Raw genomic sequence first — 23,698 nt, 5'->3', positions numbered from 1 at the left:
GTGTTCACCAACTTGGTTGGTGAACACATGCAATTAACAGACTTATACTGTTTCTTACATTAGTTGCAATTTGAAATAACAATCTCACAAGAACAGTGATCTAGTTTTGTTTGCAGATTGAGAATTATTCTTTCATTTGTTTTTATTATTATTATTATTTGTGTGATACTGTTTGTGAAGTAGGAACTTTAAACACTTCACCAACACTTGTGTTTAAATTTTATGTGGTTGAAAAAGAAAATTATGAATATGAATACTGAAAGAACTGAATTGTACATATCGAAAGAATGGACAGTTCAAGACAACCCAATAAAATATAGAAATCAGGGACAACCAAGGAAAAGATGGAATGAGACCAGAACAGGCCACTGGGCCTAAATTCCTGAATGGGCGATGATGAATTAAAAGAAAATGGATCCAAGGATAACTTTGTTCATAAACTAGAACAAACATAGATTAGTGTAAAGAAAATGATTTAATATGTATTTGTCGGTAACCAAGGTTATTATATACTTTCTGACATTTTTTTTCCCTAATCCTTTAAATTTTATGTTTATAAAGAAAATTATTGACTATTATTGACCTAGTTAGTTCTTTTAATATTAAAAAAACAAACAAACAGATAAAGCTGTTGTTCTTATATACTTAATGTTTTAGGAATCAGTTATTTATTCATCTTGCAAAACATTTTTGGGATAAGATCTATACTCTTAAATAAATAATCAATATTTTTAGGTGAACATTGGCATCTTGACATGATCTCGTGCATGGTGGACTGATGGTCTTACAGTAGCATTATTCTAGAGTTTTGGTAGTTTAATGTATTCATTTAAGTTGGAGAAGGGGGTTGTAGAGCTGTAGTAGATTTTAAGGGTAGCTTTTCCGAAATAAAGCAGTCTAAAACACTGATGTGTAAACATCAGTGTTTTAGAGGTCATTATATCAAGTGTTGTTAGTTAAATACTTACTTCTCCAGTAGCTTACAAAACACATGACAAACTTGTAAAAAAAAAAAAAAAAAAAGCAGGACAGTGAAATTGTTTACAAGAAAGTTTAAATTTTTTATACTTATGGTAGATGATCTATTTACTTAAACTATCCTGTTTATCCGAATGAAAAGTTGTCATTATAAACCACCACGATTTTTTTTAAAAGTGAAATAATATTTTATTGTAGCTATATCTTCAGATTTTCTGTTTTATGTTGTGTGATGTACAAATATTGCAGTGTGATGATAATTATGTAAATCTTTACTTTCATAAAGACTTATTTTTTTGTAATATTTACCTTAGATTCATTTTCCAAGTATGACTGCATTTTCAAACTTCCCTCTTTTATATCAAAATATGCGCCGAGTGCACTGCATAGACTTCTCAGTAAACAGTGGCTATCTTGCTGTTGGGAACAATGTTGGGAGAGCCTATCTCTTTAGGTAAGTGCATTTAATAAAACTAGAAATAAACTGCATTTTTTCCCTTTGTGTATTAAAACAACATCACAGGCAAAATCTGTGAACTCCACTGTGCATAGGAATGAACTAAGCATTCGAAATCACGGTTGTCGTGACTTACCAGAAATCAAATGGAAGTTGATATAAGCAGAGTATATCTACTCATCTTCTTAACAAAGCAGAAACACCTGCATCTGAAGCTTTAATGATATCTGTGTCATTTATAGAGTATAAAAAACACATTAGACACAGTAAGGATTTATTAAAAATTAGCAACAGATATTTCATACTGAAAATAACAGTATATCATCAATGTGAATAAACAAATAAATCTTTCATTGTCGGACAAAAACTTTTATTAACTGGAAAATATGACACTTCATGAAGATTCTGTTCATAGGTTCCAAAATGTCTGAAAGGAACACCACATTATATAATTACTAAATAAAGAGCCAAAAGGCTTAATTTCAGTGATGTAAAAATTACATAGGCAAATTGGATATTAAATCTAAAATTATTTCAAAGCCAAATGTTTGTAAAAACTCTGAGAGATTACGAGAATACAATCCTCAGTATCCTCGAGTTACATTAGCTTGGACTACTTAAAAGACATGAGCGTTGCCCAAGTATCCATATATTTGCTTTTATTTGTCCATTTGATAAAGGTTTCACTCGTTTGACAGCTGTTTCAAACTGGTTGGCTCTCTTCAGAGACCAGGAAGAAACCTTAAGAGAGCAAAAATTCTCGTTCAGTACTAAGAAATTGAAATGTCAGAGAGAGAGAGAGAGATGTATTTTTTGTAAGTGACCTTTCATTTGGTGCATAAAAGTAATTACTAAAGAAAGAGCCAAAAGGCTTCATATATGGATGGTTGGGCAGCACTTATGTCTTTTAAGTAGTCCAAGCTAAGGCAACTCGGGGATGCTGAGGATTGTATTCTCGTAAGCTCTCAGATCAACTTATGTAACTTTCATGGTTTCTACAAACATTCAGTTTTGAAATAATGTTGGATTTAATATCCGCTTTACCTATGTAACCACATTATATTGTGGTATCTTCAAGTAAATACTAATTCTTTAGCCTTTTTCCATCCACTGCTGGATATAGGCCTTCCCTTAAATTTCCAAATCTATCTGCCTTTAGCTAATGTCCATCATCTCATGTCAGACTTTTGTCAATCATCCCTCCATCTTGTAAATGCTACAAAACAAAATAATACATTCTTGAATTCTCACTACACATCATTCATAGTTGTATAGAAATATTATTTCTTTTATAATATGAGTTTAAAATGTGTGCCACAACACAACTCGGTTTGTTTCTTTTGTTTATTGTTCATAATGAAGGGTGGATTTATATAAATTATCCAATAATTAAGCAATAATTTAATAGGAAAAGATAAATAATAAAATTCACAAAAACAATAAGGAAGTAGATTGCACTTGCTATAGAACCAGACTTAATCAGTATGATGCACTCACTCACATGATCTGGTCTTTGACTTGTATTTGCAAGATAATTGTATTTTTTAAATAACAGTAGTGAAAAGTTTTCTTCGTGTGAAATGTGTATTTAATCATGCTAAGCTAATTCATGTTGTGAGCTGTGAAAATAAGCTTACGACAGTTGCACACCTACTTAAGGGCTAAAGGTGTTGGAAGAATAGGATGTATAGATGTACTACAGTCTCTAATTAAATTGTGCCAATTTGAACATTTGTCTTCATAATTATCGTTTCTTTTGTTAATGAATATTGTAAAGCACAGTTAATTTTTTTAATATTTTTTATAATAGATTGTCTATTATATACAGTATATATGTGTAAGGTTAATATTGAACTAAATGAATGCATCGGTTTGATTGTAGAATTTATTTATTTGAAATGATAAATGTAATTTAATTTAAATGTATTCATAATATGAAAAACTTGCTTCAAGCAAAAACAGCCTTGTTTTTGCTTGAAGTGTGCAAGATTTAATTAGTTAATTAAGGATTTTAGATCCAGAAGTTTTATTTTTTCTAGAGAGCTGGAAATAAAACTTCTTTAATGAATGGATGAGCAGATCCTTTATTGATCAGCATTGCAGAATCCATACTGATAGTCATTTATTAGTTGAGTGCCTTCAGGGTGTTGATGGTTCTCTTCACTTTTGAGAGGATTGAGATGAGAAAGAGAGATTGGGTGATAGTTTGATAAGAATTTATCACTCATCTTAGGAATGGCTGTAAATGGGCTAATTTCCAGGTTGTAAGGTATACCAGCGGAATAAGCTAGCATAAAAAAGTGGCATAGAACAGGAGTCAACTCTGGAGTGCAAATCTTCAAGACAATTGAAGGATTTTTTTGGTATGGTTCTAATTTCAGCAGGATTTTTCTGATCACTTTCTGATGAAAGGTCAGAGTTGGCATTCAGTGCTGGATTAGAATGGTTGGGGGGGGGGATATTTACCAAAATCATTTATGCTTGCATTTGAGGAAAAGTATAATGCCTGGAGATTGCTTTTTTTTTTGTGGGTGATGACACAGTAGAACTATCTGGGTGCAGTAGTAGTAGTAGTAGTGAGAGCAATGTTGGGCAAAAGTTGCCACCCATCTTTTCAAGAGAAAAAGGCACCACTGCCATATAGATACATTGCAAGTTTCCTGCTATAGACTCTTTTGAAATCGGTTTTCAATGCATTGATGTTCTCAGAGCTATTTCAGGCTTTGATGTAAGCAGTGAGGGATGGTGGAATTCTTGATGATAGCCAGTTGAGATATGTTCGGTTCTTCATTTATACAGCCTTCATGCATCTAGAAGAACCAAGGCTAACTTAGGAAATAGGAATTTAGCATGGAATGGGAATGTGGGTGTTTTCCATACTGATGAGGATTACTTCAGTGATGCATTCAGTGCATATGCTAGGGTTGGAAGGCCAAAGGCAATAATTCAACCAAGGAAATGAGGCATGGTAGTCACAGAGGTCATCCCACTTGGCATTTTCTTAATACCAGACAATTCTTTGTTGGGAATGGCTGTTTGGGTGTTGTTTGGTAGGAGAAGAGATATGCACAAAGTTGTCAGAATTCCTCCAAATTATTCACAGTATAATTTGGAGGAATCACTATTGAGAAGAGGTCCAGACTTTTGACAGTTGTTGGGAGTATCTGGTACTCTGTCAGGCATGTGAACGGTTTGTGTAAGGTCATTTATGATGGCAAATGTCTCTGCATCTCTGCTTTTTTGGTCTGTGCAGTTGAAGAAGAAAAGACAGTTGATATTGCAAATGTTAAAATCTTCAAGGAGGAAGGTAACCTCACTAGTGGTTAGGCAAATTCAACTTTCCTAAGTTGGCGAAAATTAATGTTTAAGAGACAGAAGTCAAAGTTCAGAATGGTTGGTAGCATTGGAAGAGTGATGGAGAAAGTATATGAGTTTGACAGAATGAGTCAAAGAGATTTTCAACCAAAGAAGATCATGATTCCGGCATGGTATATCAGAATGAACGTATGCAAATACACCACTCTTGAGCAGAAAGGAGTTGAAACGTATGCACTTGTGAAAGTTAAGATGGGTAGTGCTTGAAGAGGCTGAAATTTGGGTTTCTGCCATTTGATTGGAGATGGAAGTGGACACTTGAGGTTGAAGCTGATATATTTGTGAAGTAGATATGGAAGGCTGTATGGAGTTTGTTACCAAATAGGTCTCTCTCTCTCTCTCTCTCACACACACACACACACACACACATTTCCTATGCAGTATTTTACTCTGATTTCCAATATGGCTATTAGTAATGCTTGATTTCCACATTAGGAAATGAAGGAAATCGACTATAAAAGAGTCGATGTTCCACATTTCATCATCACTTTGCCATTTTTCTTTCAGTTGTTGGCCAAGGCCATCTTGTTCACGCTGCCTGAAAGTAGTCAGGTTGGGCTCGTATGACTGGGAAGAAGTGCTTTTGAAGTTGTTCAGAGTCCCTATTAATTCTGATGTGTTTGCTGGTGCGTCACAAGTTAATTTCACCCATCACAGGAAGTTTGTTCTATCTCTTCTTTTGTTCATGAACCAAAAGTGACGGCGTCTAGTTATTTTTCTGAGAGGAAAACTGCATTTTTAGGTTAGCTTGGTGATGTCATCCTTCAGTGTTTTGAAGTGGATGTTTAGGATGATAGCATCATACTTTTTGTTTTCAGCATTGATCTAGTTATGTACCATTTGACAATGAGGCTATGGAGTTTTGATGGTATTGGCAGAAGGTAATTTTTTGTCAATGCACTGATCTTGAATCTGTGCATAGAAGCCAAACTGTTTTAGTTTGGCTTCTATCTACTTTGGCTTTCAGTGCATTTTCCTAAATTCAGGATGTTTTATTGAAGGAAAGCATAGTAGATAGAAGAAAGACTTGTTCAAGTTTGTGAGAAGTTTTGGTACCAAGTCATCAATTTTTATGCAGCAAAAATAGCATAGAATTTTCTAACAAGTGTTAACAAAAAGTGATGGAAACCAGTTCTGCTAACATTACCATGTTCATTGTAATATGAGGAATAGAAGTAGAAGAAACTTAAGGCACATGTACACTGCATATAATGTGTGTGTGTGTGTGTGTGTGTGTGTGTGTGTGTGTGTGTGTGTGTGTGTGTGTGTGTGTGTGTGTGTGTGTGTGTGTGTGTATTAGGTGGGGGATTAGCTATTTAGAATGTGTTTGAAATTACAACAAAAAAAACAACAACATTTTATGACCTTTTTCTTGACTACTAGTATTAATAAATTAAAGACTTAATTCTGTATGTTAGTCAAGTAAATATTAGTTTAATATCCAACGTTTCACTGACTAATATCAGTCAGCATTTTCAAAGGAATACACTGATAAGCAATAGAAAGTAACAAAAACTAGGAAACTAACTGACAATTCTAAAAATTATATCACACACAGTGATAACTTTATATAATAGATTTCACTGACAGATATCAGTCAGTGAAACATTGGATATTAAACTAATATATACTTGACTAACATACAGAATTAAGTCTTTAATTGATTAAAAAAAAACATGTTATGCAATATTAAGTAAATGAAACGAATATCTAATACCTTCTGTCGCCTGAAGGGACAAGTTCGTAGACAAGTCTGTTGAACCCAAAGTAACTTTGGAAGACTGGAGAGTAGCAAATCTCTACTTTTAGCCAATCACAGGTAGTTCGCCTAAGACTATCAATGATTTTTAATAAGCAGCTGAAGAAGAGAGTATGAAAGACAACTGCTACCATCTCATGGTCCCTAACAGTGTATTAGTATCTGAAATAGTGTGAGTTCTATAGGCAATTTTCTTGAGTTATGGAGTCAAAATCCTGAGTTTCTGTGAGGCTGGAAAAAACTACTTGCCTGTGCCAAAGATCAACTGACTCAGCAACTGGTCAAAGAATTGCTTAAAAATAATTCTCTAGTTCAGGAGTGGGGAACCTTTTTTCTGCCAAGGGCCATTTGGATATTTATAACATCATTTGCGGGCCATACAAAAATTATCAACTTAAAAATTAGCCTGCTATATTTGTCACATATTTAATTAACTCACCTCTAATCTGATGGCTGGAACTGCTTCTCTTTGGTGAGGCGTGTGCTGTTAGCTGGTATTGATGATGTTGCTACTCACAACTGCTTTTCCAGGTTTGCGTCGGTCAGTCTGGAGCGCAGTCGACTCTTTGCGATGGCAAGTTTTGAAAAGAACTGTTTGCAGTAATAAGTTGTTCCGAACACAGATGCATATTTCAATGCATGTCTCCTCAAAGTGGGAAATTCATCATTGCTTATGTAATGTTTATAAAACTCAAGCAGTGGGAGGTTGTTGTACCTAGCTTTCAACTCATCATCGCTTTGCAGCTGAATGATTTTGTGTTGTAGGTTATCAAGCACATCAGCTGGTTCCACATTTGAACGGTGTAGCAAAGATATTCACTTCCATTTGTTTACTTTTCAAGTCCTTGAATCTTCATTAAATGCCTCAATTAGTTTCAAACATTCACCAGCATATTCAAGTGTCGTGGAAGGCTTTTGTCCTTCCAGAGTTGGAAATGCACTGTGTTATTCCTTTCGAGTTGCACTTTCCGCAACCTTAATTTAGCTTTAAATGATGATGTGAAATTTGAAAGCAGGGAGCTGAGAAGCATGTTGGGGGGGGGGGGGGGGGGGGGCTGCAGCTTGATGTTCAGCTCTGAGAGGTACTTGGTAATGTCCACCATGAATGCTAGATCACACAGCCACTTGCTATCATTGAGTTCTCTGACAGGTTTTCCCTTCATCTCCATGAACTGCTTGACTTCATCCTGCAGTTCGTAAAACCTCATGAGCATGTTCCCGTGACTCAGACACCGCACTTCACAGTGATAAACAAGATTACCATACTCAGACTCAAGATCATTCAGTAACTCCTTAAACTGGCAGCTGTTAAACCCTCTGCTTTTGACAGAATTTATGCATGACACTACTGTTGACATCACATTGTTGAGTCGTAACAGCTGTGCACAGAGACTTCCTTGTGTATGATGCAGTGGCATATAATTAAATCACTTGGATCAAGACTGAGATGATTCAGTTCTTTCTTGACAAATGCAATTAACCTTTTTTGTGAGCCAACCATGGCTGGAGCTCCATCTGTAGTAAGGCAACTTAACTTTTCAAATGTTAGCTCAAGTTTTTTTTTCATAGATAAAACAAGTCTCTCAAACAACTTGTAGTGCCATGCATGGCTTCCAGTGATAGCAGTTCCTCTCGAGTGTCAAACTCTGCAGTTATCCCACGAACGAAAACGTCCAGTTGAGCCGTATTTGTTATGTCCGTTGTTTCGTCACAAGCCAGAGAGAAAAATTGGAAATCTGCAGAATCCTTCAATGTTTTTTTAATATCTTGTGCTAAGTTAATAATCCAATCTGAGATGGTTCGCCGAGACAAACTAACACTCCGAAACAATTTTACTTTGTCAGGTGCTAACAACTCTGCAGCAGCCACCATCCATGCACTCTTTCACAAACTCTCTCTCTATGTGTGAGGCCTCAAATTCTTTGCGATTGGCTCGCTTACTACATAACTCATCTAAATAATGTTGTCTCTGTCACAATGAGGCCTAGTGAAAGCAGCTTGTTGTGATTCCAAACTCTGCTGAGGAGCACTGATTTTATCCAGATGCATTTGGCCTCATTATTGGAAATTCATTGAGTTTAGCATGCTTTGAGCTATAATGATGCTCCAGATTGGCTTTTTTTTTTCATTACTGCTAACTCATCGCCACAAACTAGGCACACAGTTTTACCTTTGACTTCAACAAAAAAATAATCGTTTGTCCCTATTTCTTTTGGAAAGATCAACACTCTGCATCAACTTTTCTTTGTAGTCGCCATTTGTAGGATGTCACACCACTTAAGTTTTAATAACTATCCAGTGTATGTGTGTGTGGCCAGCAACGCGATTATTTTGCTTTGATCGCTGTTCTAATCTTGCATCTTGGATTTGGAACATATCCAACGTTTGTACCATCAATTCTCAAGGTCTTCTCCACATATGCTTCTCAAGGAGAAGCATATGTGTCTGTCCCATCATGTACTCATATGTGTCCTGTCTATCCCGTAATGGACGTTCCTTGCTTGTTCCTCAAAATTTACGTCATTATTTCTGATTCACTTAGTATAAATTTATGTTGCTATGAAAAAAGCTCCTAGATTTATTGAATTTCAAATCCTGCCTGCGGTTACCTTGGCAGGGCCAGACCAAATGATTTTGTGGGCCTTATACAGCCTGCAGGCCGGATGTTCCCAACTGCTCTAGTTGGTGACTAGAATCAAATAATGGTCTTTCTTTGGGCATCTTAACACTATTGGTGTAAATGCTATTTCCATAGGGCTAACACAAGCCATGTAGTATTAAGTTCAGATAAATAATTGAATTGCTTTTTTAATCATAAAAATGAACATATACAAATAACTTCTCATTAATTTCTTGGGATAAGAGGCACATGGAATATTGTTGGATCCTACTTCGTCTTAACCCATACTTTGGATCCGACATGTTTATCACTACGATGTTCTTAAACAAAAAGTAAGTTGCCAGTTGATTTCTAATCCAAATATAGAGAAAATTTATATTTATTGACTGTGCCACTCTATATCTAAATTAGTCCAAGAATTAGGGTAAAACCAACTCCCAACTATTTCTCTTTTATGTGTTATTATTATATATACTGGCCGAGTATATTTAATTTATTTAATTCACCCGCTTTGGTTCAAATATTTTATGAATGGTGCAGTAAAAGAGATTCAGGCAGAATACAACTTTAAATCAACAAACAAACATTTAATTTAGGCTTACAATTTATACACATTAATTTAAATTGCTGAATAAGGTATTATAAACATTTGAGCTCATCGGGTAATACAGTCATACAATCTCAGGCAATGGTTAATCTGTTATCTGAAATACAGACTTAACAAGGTTCACTTAACTATTTAATAAAGTTCAATGTCATAAAGTTCCTTAGTGATCAATTACACTAATATCTCTTAGTTACTTAAGTTTCAAATGCAATAAAAATGCAGTAACACTTCTTCACAAGTATACACTCTTAATTCCACACTCCAGCTAATCTTCGCAATAGTTACTGTTAATATAGGGATATTCTAGGAAGAAACACCTGCATATCTCTGCATAGGAATATCAATAGTTGGATAATTCTTACCGGTAATCTTCCTTGTTCATCTACTTATATACGAACATCTCTTATAACTGTATACACATAAAAACAATTAACCGCACTCATTAAAACAAATCTTCTTAATAATAACTGAATAAATTAACGGTCGCAATTCACATAGTTAAACATTCTTGCTCAGATCAAAACGCTTGTACCATCCTTGACATCACTTGACCAATTCAGTATTCTACTAATAACTCTTGAACTAAGGTAACACACAGTAACTCTTTAACTTGAAGATTTTACGCACAATTGCCTATACGTCTGGCATTTAATTAATCTTTTAAGCACTATATCTCTTAACACAGCTATCGTTTAAATTCAACCTTACTGCCTCTACTTATTCTCTTAATTACTCTGTGCTATGCTTCAAGTTTCCGTCTGTCCTTGAAAGGTCGGCCTGGAATTAAATCTCAACAAAATTATCGCTAGTCATCTGGTTGCTACTTTGCTATCTTCTGTTGCTTTATTTGTTGTTCTGCAACTTACTAGCTAACCCGCTCCTTGACTAGTAGACTTTAATTAGCTACTTGAGTAACTCGCTATTATCGCACTCTGATTCCCCGAGTGCTTCTCCTCTATTCCTCTTCTCCTCTCTTCGCCCCGAGTGATTCCATCCGAATGAATCATTCTTTCAGCGTTTCTAGCTTATATATTCCTTCTTCCCGCCGAAAATGTTTTCGTGCTCTCTTCAACCAAAATCCTTTCCAGCCCTTCGATACCGATCTACCACGTTCTGTTCTAAACTCGCGCTCACGCTGACAACCGAAACAAAATATAATAAAACTGAGGTATTGCATAACATTATACTTCCACATACAGGAACAAATAAAGAATATTTACATTTCAATTAATACGCAGTTAAAATGTTAAATACAAATTCTTATAATATTAACATAGCAATATTCTCATAGACAGGCAGAGTCTTATCACTATTAATACATATATCCTTGATTAAATAATTAAATATCAAATAAAGTTAAAGGTAGTTATATGAATATTAATTTATAAACAAGTGATTTACATTAAATAATAATTACAAGTCCAGCTTATGTGATGGAAGATTATGTTGGATTCTGAAGCAAATAATAATTACTCAAATCTCTATATATTCAGAATCCAACAATATCATATAAAAGTTTCAAATATAAATGAAAACTGAATGTGTTATCCATTCATGATTTATAAATTATACAAGAAAGAACATTTTGTGATATATTGTATTGATGTGTATGCATGTAGCAGTTTTATTTATTGTATCTTTTAATTTAGTTGGAAAGGACAAATTTCCATTCTGTCCTAATGACTATACTACAAAACAAGGCATTTGCAGCTTTGATGAAATTTGAGATTTTGGATTTTAAAATAATAAATTTAGATGATAAAAGTATTTCAATTATCAGAAATGAATCTGTCATGAGAAATAAGCTAAAAGAAATCAGATGATTTTGTTGAGATTGAAACAAGTTGCGGACATCTAAAATAGCTGTATGAGACTCGGAAGCAATGATAAACTTCACCACAAGAGTTGGCTTAGTCCCAGACATCCATAATTAACACATTCCTGCTCTTGTGCCGTATTTTGCACTGGTCAGCACAAGACACATTCCAGCAGAACATGTTAAAAATGCAATTCTCAGTGGGCAGTTGATCCACACACAGGCTACTGTTTTGACATTTAGACTCTTATTGTTGGATGGTTAGAGACAGAACTCTGATGTTTTGTCAACATCAAATATCAGCAGATACTTATAAGTCTATCTTGTTTTGAAATATGCAATAAGTTTGCTTTCATAGTATTCCTATCATTGTTTTCTAGTGTGTATACCCATAAGGGTGTACCACATGTTATAATAGTCGCACAGTATTTCATGACTAGTTATATTAACAGCTTTCTTTCAGGTCCATTATTATTTGTTTATTATCTGCTTTTATTTTCTATTATTTTATCTTCTAAGCACTTCTGACTGCATCAAACCACCACCTATAACTTGATCTTTTACTGAATCTTTTCCCTGCCATATTACCATACTGTGAAATATTGTTGGGTCTTTCTTCTTTTATTCTGTTGAAATAATCATATTATCATAATCAACATTCTTGAATATTAGTAACTGGGATAGATCTGGAGGTGTGGGAGCAAACTAGGGCACTTGCCGCCTTAAGTGGCACCTTAATTAGACAGAAAAGTTTTTTTTTAAAAAAAAATCAAAATTATATGTTGAAGATGAACAAAACCAGAAACAAAAATATGTAAAGTGATGATAATGATACTGTTAAATTGTAAGATGAATTTTATAATTTTACAACTTTACTTTCTTGAGAAGTGAGTTCCAAAGCAGAAAGAAAAGTTTGATGAATTGTCTCCTGATGAAACTAGAATATTGTCACATGAACACCTTTTTGCTTAAGCAACTGACTTTGTTTTTGACCACAATTACAATTATAATTACAAAAATAGAGTGAATAGAAAATACAAACTCTGCATTTCTTAATGGATTTGAAATAACAAAAATGATATATTTTTGTTATTTCAGGATTTATAAAAACATTGAACAGATCCAGCATAAAAAAATACCTAGCAATTGATTTCTGTCCAAACTCATTGTTTGTTAACCACCTTACAGGCCATTAAATTACGTACCCTCAAAAGCTTTGTATCCATCATAAATTTCAATGTAATATCGGTATTACAATTTTAATATGCACTTTGCATCCATGGAAATGTGGACGTATATATACGTCCTGGCCAGTAATGTGGTTAGGAGCATGCTCTACTTATATTCGACTGCAAGTGCTTTGTGCCTTTTGTAGCATATCCAAAAAAATGATTTTCAGTATGCATTCTCAAATCTGCTTTGCATTGGGAATTTCTTTGATGCTGCTAATAACATCTGAAAGTTACAAGTAAAGCTTCAGTAAAATTAAACTCATCAATTATTTACAGTCTAGATGAGTCCAAAATGCTTATCGAGCCCAGCAATATTTGCCATTGAAAATGAAACTGTTCATAAAATAAACTGTGAGCAAATCATACTCATTTGCATTTAACTTTGTAGAAGATCTTCAAAGTTAAATTTTGAAGAGACTTTTTATATTTATCTTTGCTCTAAACATTTGTGCTTTTTAAAAATAATGTTAAACTTTCAAAACTTTATAAATAGGGGCTGTTAAAATCAGTTTCTTTCCTCTTCCCCTATCATTTTTTGTAGATCCAATCCTGATTAGTAATGTCAGTTTCTCTTCTGGTACCTTCATTTTTGTTGTGGTTCAGCCTTTTCCTTAGAATTTCCATTTATGTGTTTTAGTCTTTGAGTAACTTTTATTCTAACTCACAGATTTGTAATTAAAATTGATTTAAACTTGATTTCTTCTTATTCCATATAAAATTATTCATCTGGCTGCCCTGCCATTAACCTTATTATTTTTGTTATCCATTTATTTAATTCATATGCTATTAACTCTTTCCGTGTTTAATTTACCATCTTCTCTAAAAATTGTGCTAAAATTGGTGTATGTATTTCACTGCTGAGAATGTAGTAGATGGTCATGTGTTTTCTGACTGTTTTCTTAGTCCTGTTTTTGTGATTTTCTTTAAAGATTTTTATCATAGCAGTTAAGATTCCAGAAGATTTATTTAAGAGATTAAAGAGGTCAAAAATTATTCCACTGCGTAAAGGTGGTTCCAAGATAGAAGTAGCCAATTATAGGATTCAGGACTGAGTAGAATGGAATGTGATGTTTTATAAGGGGGCGACATGATTTTGTGAAGGTTAAGTCTTGCCTTCGTAATTTGCTTACTTTTTTATAATAAAGTGACAGTAGAGTTGGATGAAGGAAATGGTTACTCAATGATACTGCTGGACTTTGCAAAGGCATTTGACAGGAATTTCATAGAACTTTGTTGGATGAATATGAATCTCGTGATTTGGATTTAGAGGATGGCTGATGGAGATATCTAAGAGTGATTTATGGTGTAGTTGAGTCCAGGAGAAGGCATGGGATTAGTGGCTCAGTACATGGTCTTCTGTGTTTAATTTGTACATCAGTGATATAAGAAATGATTTCATATGAAATAGTCAATTGTTTGCTGATGATGCAAAACTGGGAAGAGCAATAGTTAATGAAGGTGAGGTAGCGATCCTGCAAGATTACCTAAATAGACTGTCAGTATGGGCAAAGATAAATGGCTTCTAGTTTAACATAGCCAAGTGTAAGGCGATACACTTTGGCAAGAAGATATCACAAGCCATGCATTATATTAATGGATGTGAACTGCAGGAAACTGATGAGGCCAGAGACTTGGGGATGATTATAGATCGAGTAGAAGTTTAGAGGACATATTGCAAAAGTAGCCAAAATAGCGGATCAGATTATGTGGTTCTTGAAGATCACGACAAGCAGGGAGAACTAGATGTGCAGGGAGATCTGCACATCTAGACTACTGTGTGCAGATCTGGTCACCTGGATTTGATGGAGGTAAAGAAGTAGTGAAGAATATCCAGAGGCAAGTGATAAAGATTCTGGTAGAGCTATGGAGTGCTCCCTGTAAGAACAGAATGAAGGTCTGTGGGTTTCAGAAGCTAGCTGATGGGCATAAAAGAGGAGACATGATAGATGCATATAAATTATTAAAGGGGTTTTAGAGGATTGATGCTGAAGACTTTTTCAGCATGTCAGGAAGGGAGAGAACAATGGAAATCCCCCACTGGAAATTGTGTAAGTGTGTGGTTGGTTAGGATGTTAGGACTAGATTTTTTGTTTGGAGGGTGGTGATTATGTTGTTATAGATGGTTGTGAGTGCTTTGTCTATGATTGTGTTTAAGGCGAGGTAGTATGATAGGTATTGTGTGAATATTTGTCTTCCATGATGAGTCTAACTCCATGGAGACACCTATATTATTACAGTAATAACTTCATCTGAATAGAATAAAGAACTGAGCTTAATATATGCTATGTGGACATTGTTTTTCAGACCACTTCCTTAAATAGCACAGTCCACATAGATTATGGAAAACAAAAAATAGACAGCATACAACTCTGCCTTATAATGCTAGTTTAATTCAGAATTATTTTCTGTTATATATCCTTCAATTCTAACTGCTGATTTACAAATTTATCATATGCCTTTTTTCTGAGATCAGCAGTACTTGAATAGAGCTCCTTATTATATTACCATAATTTCTTAACTGTTTGTCATAAATTAAAAACCTGAATCATTACAATCCTTAATTGGCCTGAATTCTGCTTGTTCTTCACTAGTTTTTCCTTCAATAATTTTTCTTAGCCTTTTCTCAAACATGTTTATATAAATATTTCCTGGAGCATTCAATAAGGAAATTGTTCCACCTCTCATATGGTTTCATTTCCATTCATGTAAATTGGTATAATAATAGCTCTAGTTCTATCAACTTATATTCATCCTTGAAGCCAGGCCTTCTGAATTGTGTAGTGTAGCTATTGTAAAACTTTTTTATCACCACATTCTGCATTCGGATCAAATATAATCTACTCCATCTGATTTTTTTTCTGATAGATTTTTTTTATCCTCTGATTGTATTCCTCTTGGGTATTTTCTTCATTCTCCTGTGATTTACTACCTCAATAATAATATTTCAAAATGATTGCTCTAGACCAGTGCTTCCCAAACTTATGGATGCCAAGGCCCCCCTCTTTGAAAAATTTAAAATATTTCACGCCCCCATCGAAAAAAAAATTGTAATAGACATATTATTATAATATTCATTGTATTTATATTCAAGATTTTGCATTTGTAATCTTTTTTGTGTTTCTTATCAAAACCTTTGAAATGAAACTTATACGAATAAGCATATATTTACTAATATTCATTAACCATTGGAATATGCAAGAAGCAAAATTTGTGAACTGACACCAATGTGTGATTTTTTTCCATTAAAATATAAAAAAGAACAAAAAAGAAATAATAAATAAAAATTAAATACGTTTCTTTTAAGATTAAAAAATCTACTTAGTCTTAAAACATTAAATTTGTTTTCATTATTTCACGCCCCCTCCACCCCCCTCAACAAAACGTATGGTTCCCAAGGGGGCTGCGGCCCACAGTTTGGGAAGTGCTGCTCTAGACATCCAGAATATTCTTTTTTTTCCCCCCAGGTTTTATATTATTTTTTCCCTTTCTATTCATTCTATTAGTCCTTTTCAAAATATTTTGACATCTGCATGATATTTCCAAAACTTTCTCTTAATTTTAGCTGCTTTTTACATGTAACTTAGCTTTCCTGTATTTTTTCTGTATATTGCTGACTGTATATGCTGGGTTATTAAAGAGTGTTCTGTGATTTATTTTCATGGAGAAAAAAGTAATAAAATACTTACAAAAAATTATTGTAAGAATTCATAGAATCCTTTAAATTAAAAATGCCAAGAAATTATATTCTTAGTCACTTCATGACTGGCTACTTGTATATAGAGGCTAATGACTTCACATCAGTTGCCTAGTATCCCATAATGCAATGCACATATCCTTGCAGACATTTATAATGCTATGCATTATGGGAGGGCATCTACCCATACCGGTTTCAACCTTTATTGAGGTGTTGTCAGCAGGAGCCAGACCCAGAGATATCAAGGTTGAAGTAATGCAGAAGTCATATTTCCTATCATATGACATCAGTTGCCTTAGTATTCCATAATGTAATGCACATATCTTTTGTAGGCTTGTATAATGCTATGCATTATGGGAAGGACCAATACCCAGACTGATTGAAATGTGATATTTCCTAGTCATATGACTTCTGCATTACTTCTACCCTGATATCACCTCTGGGTCTGGCTTCCACTGATGAGACTTCAATAAAGGTCAAAACCAGTCTAGGTAGTGATCTTTCCCATAATGCATAGGATCAGTCCTGTAACTAGCTTTTCATGTGCCTTGTGCAAGATTTTATTTTTGCCCCCCCTCCTCCTTTTTTTTTTTTTTTTTTGGAAAAAAAATACCATAGAAATAGATAAATTTTTAAATTTGACCAAATAGCAGCAAAATTTAAAACTTGAAAATGAAAATATAATACTGATGATTTTTTATAATCAGTATTATATTTCAGGCCTCTTTGTCCTGGACCCCTGTGTCTGTGCACCCTTTGCACCTGCCTAGTTATGGCACTGCATAGCATTACATGGGTCTGTAAGGATATGTGCATTGCATTATGGGATACTAAGGCAATTCATGTGAAGTCATTAGCCTCTATATACAAGTAGCTCAGTTGTGAAGTGACTTCATTTGCAAACTTTGTTTGCTTACACTTGGATAAAGGATAAAACCAACAATATAATTTCTTAGCATCTGTAATTAATAGTATAACCAAGTGAAAACAACTTTCAACATAGAATCCTTGGGAAAAAAAAAATCAATTCTTTTTTCGGGTTTTGCCACTTAGTCTCTAAGGTTATGCTTTTGTTTTCAAACGCACTTATTCTCCATTAATATTTGTATATAAGAGTAAACATCTTTCACCTGAGAGTTTATTCTTTTCAAAACTTTGGTACATATTTATTTATTTATTTTCCCAGTATGATATTCATTTTTATCCTCCTCAGCACTGGGCAATGGCCACTTCCCACTGTAAAATTTATGTCAGTTGCGACATTGTAAAATATTCTATTATCAACTTTACATTACTACCAACCGCATCTTTGTTATTCCTTTACATGTGCAGTTTGGGCCTAACGTATTACTTCTACTTTACTCAAAACTATAATCTGCGTAATATAGACCTTGATATTAATCCTTCATAATCTTCTTTATGTCTGCACTGCTAGTGAATGACCTTTGTTATTAGTCTATTCACGATAAACAGGTTACCAACTCTCAAACTATGCAATTTAGAAAAAATTATTTGTTTGACTGCGTCATTCTAAATTATATATATAAAGCTTGAGAATTTAAGTATGGAACATAAGATCAAATTTAACAAATCTATTCCTTTATAGCTAGTCGTGGCAATTCTTAATTAAACAGTAATGCAGAAGTCATATTTTCTATCATATGACATCAGTCGTGGTAATTCTTAATTAAACAGTAATGCAGAAGTCATATTTCCTATCATATGACATCTGCATTTGTATCCCATAATGTAATGCACATATCTTTGCAGGCTTGTATAATGCTCTGCATTATGGGAAGGACCACTACCCAGACTGATTGACATGTGATATTTCCTAGTCATATGGAGTCGCTAATTTTTTTTGGAGGCCGTGCATTAGCAAATAGATCAGGCAAGATATTTACACAAACAAAACATTTTATTTTAACCTAGTAAAATAGTACAATGCACAAACAAATGGGAGAAATTATCTCTCTGAGTCCATTTACATGCACAATAGGCAAAATATATAACTGAACATTACAACACAACACTTAGTTAACCCTGTCACAATACTTAGTTATCTACATTGGACATGTAGCTGCTTCTTATAATACACTTAGCTAAACTTTGTTCACTACATTCATAGGTTAACATTCGTTTTCTCCTTTCATTACCATAACCTATTAACTAACTAAATACTAACAATTTTTTGTAAGCACACACAAACAAATCTTTGTAAGCCTTTAAAACATTAACAAAATTGTGCTTACTTACATTGACTTTTACAAACGCAGTTCTATTAACTTGGACAAACTTCAGTTAATTTAGCTTGACGTTGCGTTTCTTCCTGGGTACTGGCTGTTGCCTGGACGATCCTGGCGGTTCTGCTGTAGAAGTTTTCTGGGAAAGCTTAGGTTGATTTTCCGTCGGGAAACTGAAATGCAACTGCCGAAGTCACCATGATTTCTAACGGGTAACCACGCTCCCATATCACTTCCTTACATCCACAAGAAATTCATCGAAATTTACAGCCTCTCCTCTTTTCCCCCCTTGCACCTGGGGGTCACATACCTGGAACCAAAATCTGGAGACGAGAAAAAGAGCCTAGAGCCCTTTTATATTGTCGTTAATCCTTTGTTCTTCTGATGTAGTTTCCAGGATTATGTGCAAGCACAATGACATCACTTCAGCTCCCTCCATTCTTGGGGCATATTTCTATATTCGCATGACCTTGCAAACTTTTGTTTTTACTTCGTCATCGCTATAATCCAGGTGTTAATCCCTTACTTTCTGTTTTACATATACTTCAATATACATTAAATTATGCATTTTAATAGTAGAGGTATAACATTCATTTTAATACATTATAATTTTTATATGTTCGGAAACCTCTATAAAATCGATCTCAGAAATTTAATAAAAAAAAATTTATCGTGAGAGATTTTACACCAGTTCACATCTCTTATACATGCTTGTATCTTGAACGGGTCTTGAGTTATCACTATCATTTTCTTGTTTTGTTCGTTCTGTGTAAATTTATGCTTAGAACTAGTCCATGTCTTGGTTAGAAATCCAGTAGGTGCCTACCATCATTATTATATTTTGCCATAGAGTTTACGTATATCTGAATGTCATGTGTCCCAAAAACACTTCCTCTATTCCCTTACAAACATGCAAATGAAGCTTTTTCAAGCATGATTTATGCGTCTAGAACTTGGGGTTGACTCTTTCATATTACATCCAAGCAACTGGATGATATGGCCAGAATTATGGAAAAATGTCAGACTTGTAGGGCAATTTATCAGTGCTTAATGTTGACAGAAAAGCAATATTTTGAAAGGCGGGAGAGACAGGCTTAAAGCTACTTTCCAATTCACTCTTCTGCCAAAGTTGCTGTTGCAGCAGTGATTCTGATGAATGCAAACAGTGGACTCAGAAGGAATCCTCTGAAAGGCTTCTTTACAATCCTTTTCAAGTTAAACTCATCATGCATCAAAATCAGTTTCATCATGAAGACATCATTTGTGCTCTTTAATGCTGTTCATAGTATGGCTGTATATTCTATGGGTTAAATAGGTCCTACTCATAAGCTTAAGTACACCCTCTGTCCAAAAAGAAACCAAACTTTTTGAAAATAGAAGAAACTAGTGGCGCCACCTGTTGTATTTTTTGTTGTCGAAAGCAGCAACCTTCATTAGTATTGTGACTGTTTATGACACATGTTTCATTAGAAGCCGAGTTATAGTGCTAAGAGAGACAGTGTGTTTTGATGAACAGTCAGTCGTCACGATATTCGTTCCGTACGCAATGAATTCTCGCTATCAATCACTTCAAAACTTCGAGATAAAACTCACCATTGACTGTTTGGCTAGACGGAACAAATTCTTTGTGGATAATGCCCTTGGAATCGTAGAAACAAGCCAGCATTTTCTTTAGTTTTGACTTCTCCAAGCAACTTTTTTTTCGGATGCCCCTCTTTTAGTGGCCTCCACTCAGCACTCAGGCACTTTGTTTCAGTCTCATACTCAAAACCACGGTCGTCACGATATTCAACATCACGTTTCGTCACCAGTAACAATTGTTTCAAGGAAGTTTGAGTCCTTACAAGTAGTTTTAATGAGGTCCTTGCGGTGATCAATTCGATACATTTTTTGGTCGTCGGTCAACTTGCGGGGATTAAAAAATTGCGAATTCAATTTACGAAGGCCCAAACTCTCAGTCAAAATGTTGTGTACGGTTGATTTTGGAATCCCCAATTCATCTTCAATCACTCTCATGGACGATTTTGGGTTTTCTTTGATGAAATCATGTACTTTTTGGATGTTAACTTCGCTCAGTCCAGTTTTTGGATGGTCCGGCTTTTCGTCATTCTCAAGCGTCTCACGACCACTTTGAAATAGCTCAAGTTACTCGTAAACTTAAGTACAGGATAAGCATTCATCATCGTATGATTTTTGAAGCATTTGATGCATTTTGGTAAAACTTTTACTGAGTTTAACACAAAAGTCGATCGAAACTCTGTTTGAAACTCATTTTCTGACTGTTCGTCAAACCACACTGTCACGCTTGGCAATATAACTCAGCTTCTAATCGAACAAATGTCATAAACAGTTGACACAACACTAATGAAGGTTGCCGCTTTCGACAACAAAAATATACAACAGGTGGTGTCACTAGTTTCTTCTATTTTTGAACAGTTCGGTTTCTTTTGGACAGAGGATGTTCTGTTAGTTACATTGTTTCTTATATGACAAATAGTAGCTTATGAAAGGATTTTTCAAATGTATTCATTGCTAAATTGATTGTTACTATACCAGAATCTGATTGGTAATAAACAACATATTTAAGTATTTTGAAAAAATGCCATGTTACTTTTTCATAATAATTTTTAAGCTACTTTTTTTATTTTCAGGTTGAATCATTACTCTCAATACTGAGGTCAAACTATGAACAACATATGTATATACCTCTGTATAAAAATGTTTAATATAAATAAAAATGATTTGTTTGACATATTATTGTTTCCTTAATTGACTGTATGAGGTGGAAGATGAATTTCATCATCTGATGTGAGACTTCCATCCTGCTTATTGGAGGCTTAAGGTGTCCTGAAAAAGTTGCTGTTTGGTCCAGAGCAGGGAATGGCAAACTTTTAAGATGGAAGAGCCAAACCTGTCCTTCACAACAATTTAAAAATTACTCAAGAGCCATAAATATATTTTTACAAATAAGGAAAATTTAAAGTAATATTATAGTAAATTTATAGTCATATATAACAAGTTATAATATTAATTATATCTTTATTAAATGAAGAAAAAATCACACAAAAAATTTTTCTCATTGGTTTTAATCAGTGTGAGCAATAATCTTCCATTTCCTTACAAAGTTGCTGTATGTCCTGTTTGTAACTAGTTTTTAATTTAAGGCATGATTCCAAGTTGGCATCAGTAATTTGGCTCCTCAATTTACATTTAATGAAATTCATGTTGGAAAACGATTGCTCACATAAATATGTAGACCCGAAGATACTGAGAACACCAAATGCAAATTTTTTCAACTCATGATACGAATCCATAAGACTATTCCAAGTATTGAAAATCATTGAGTCTTCTGTAGTTCTTTTATAGCAGTCTGCTTGCACTGTAAAATCAGACTGCATTTTTCTTTTTTCAGTTCTATTTCAGTACCAAGACTTACAAATTGGAGTGCTTAAGGGTCAAAGCTGTATAACTGAGAGGAATGCGGAGAACCGACCAGGACTTCTGACCTAATGTCCGATCCTCACCTTCTCGTGGTGCACCCTATTGGGTATCTACTTGGATACTGAACGAACGAGGATGGGCTGGCAATTTGGGATTTAGCCGACCAAATTGTATTCTTATTGGTTAAACCAAAATAAAAAATGATGGTACAACATGACAAAATTTCATGCCGGCTGGGGCGTCGCCCGTTTAAACAAGGCCCCCCGTTGTTTTGGCCAGGGAACCAGAACGAACAGCGAAAAGTCAGCTACTGGAACAAATCTGAAAACAAACCCCAACTCAACATCACCAGAGTTAAAGATCGGTACTATCAATGTAAGAAGCCTGAATGGCAAAGAAATGGAGCTAGCTGAGGAATTAGATAAGTACCAGATCGACATAATAGGGGTGACTGAAACAAAAAAGACCAAAACTGGTGAGATCTTTCTGAGCAATAAATACAAAATGTTATATTCAGGCAATGACAATCAAGGAAAAGAAGGAGTAGCCATAGTATTCAACACAAAATACGAGGCTAATCTTCTTGAATGGCAGTCAGTCTCAAGTAGAGTAATGTGGGCAAATACGAGAATGGGGAACTGGACAATGAGACTTATTTGTGCCTATGGTTGCACAGAAGGTTCTACCAAGGTAGAAGTGGAGGAATTTTTTGAGGCTTTAGAAAAAGCAACTGACACAATGAAAAAGGAAAAGTTGGTCCTTGTTGGGGATCTAAATAGCAGAGTAGGAAATGATTGTGAGACATACAAAAATATTTTGGGAAAATTTGGAGAAAAGAGCAAAGCTAATAACAATGGCAAATATCTGTTGGATTTCTGCTCAGGACATGGACTGGTTATTACTAACACCATGTTCCAACATAAAAATGTACACAAATTCACATGGAGAGAAGAGACTAGGAATAAGAAAAGTCTCATAGACTATGTTATTATTGATAGTGATGTTTTCTCCCTGGTGCAGGACCCCAGAGTGTACAGAGGATTTGAAATTGGAAGTGATCACCATTTAGTCTTGAGCAGAATAAAATTGAATTCATATTGAAAACAATAACATGTAAGAAAGTTTTAAAGTGAATAAAAGTTGAGCAGCTCTCAGATGTGAACTGTACACTAAAATACACAAACATTATTCAAGAAAAAATGAAAGAGTTTGAGAACAGGAACCAAACCTTCGAGATTCAGTGGCAAGCCCTGAAGAAAATGCTGATTGATTCAGCCAGAGAGGCATGTGATCAGGTTGTCTGTAAGGATAGAAAAATCAGAACTCCATGGTGGACACAGGAAGTTCAAGAGGCAGTGAAGAAAAAGAAGAACGCATATTATCAAAAGTTCCTGGCAAATAAGTCAGCTTGTGCTCTTAGAGAATACAGAGACAAATGTAAGAAAGCTAAACACTGTGTCAAACTAGCTAAACAAA

The 23,698-nt window shown here is 34.6% G+C and overlaps 1 protein-coding gene across 2 annotated transcripts in view; it reads left to right on the top strand.

Annotated features, from left to right (window-relative positions):
- The window catches only part of wcd (U3 small nucleolar RNA-associated protein 18 homolog wicked), a 195,534-nt gene extending 173,999 nt beyond the window's left edge, over positions 1 to 21,535 (top strand). For both annotated transcript variants that reach the window (XM_090395902.1, XM_090395903.1), the window contains exons 13-14: positions 1,293 to 1,432; positions 21,433 to 21,535. In XM_090395902.1, the coding sequence (XP_090252028.1) occupies positions 1,293 to 1,432; positions 21,433 to 21,457 (165 nt within the window). In that variant the 3' untranslated portion in view covers positions 21,458 to 21,535. The remainder of the gene's footprint in view (positions 1 to 1,292; positions 1,433 to 21,432) is intronic.
- Positions 21,536 to 23,698: the final 2,163 nt, after the last annotated feature.

This window comes from Typopeltis vanoorti, chromosome 7, assembly GCF_054136105.1.
Source record: "Typopeltis vanoorti isolate ZY-2024b chromosome 7, IOZ_Tvanoo_1.0, whole genome shotgun sequence".
Taxonomy (NCBI): domain Eukaryota; kingdom Metazoa; phylum Arthropoda; class Arachnida; order Uropygi; family Thelyphonidae; genus Typopeltis; species Typopeltis vanoorti.
Note: the sequence above shows the minus strand (reverse complement) of the source record. Positions and strands in the feature narration are given on the sequence as shown.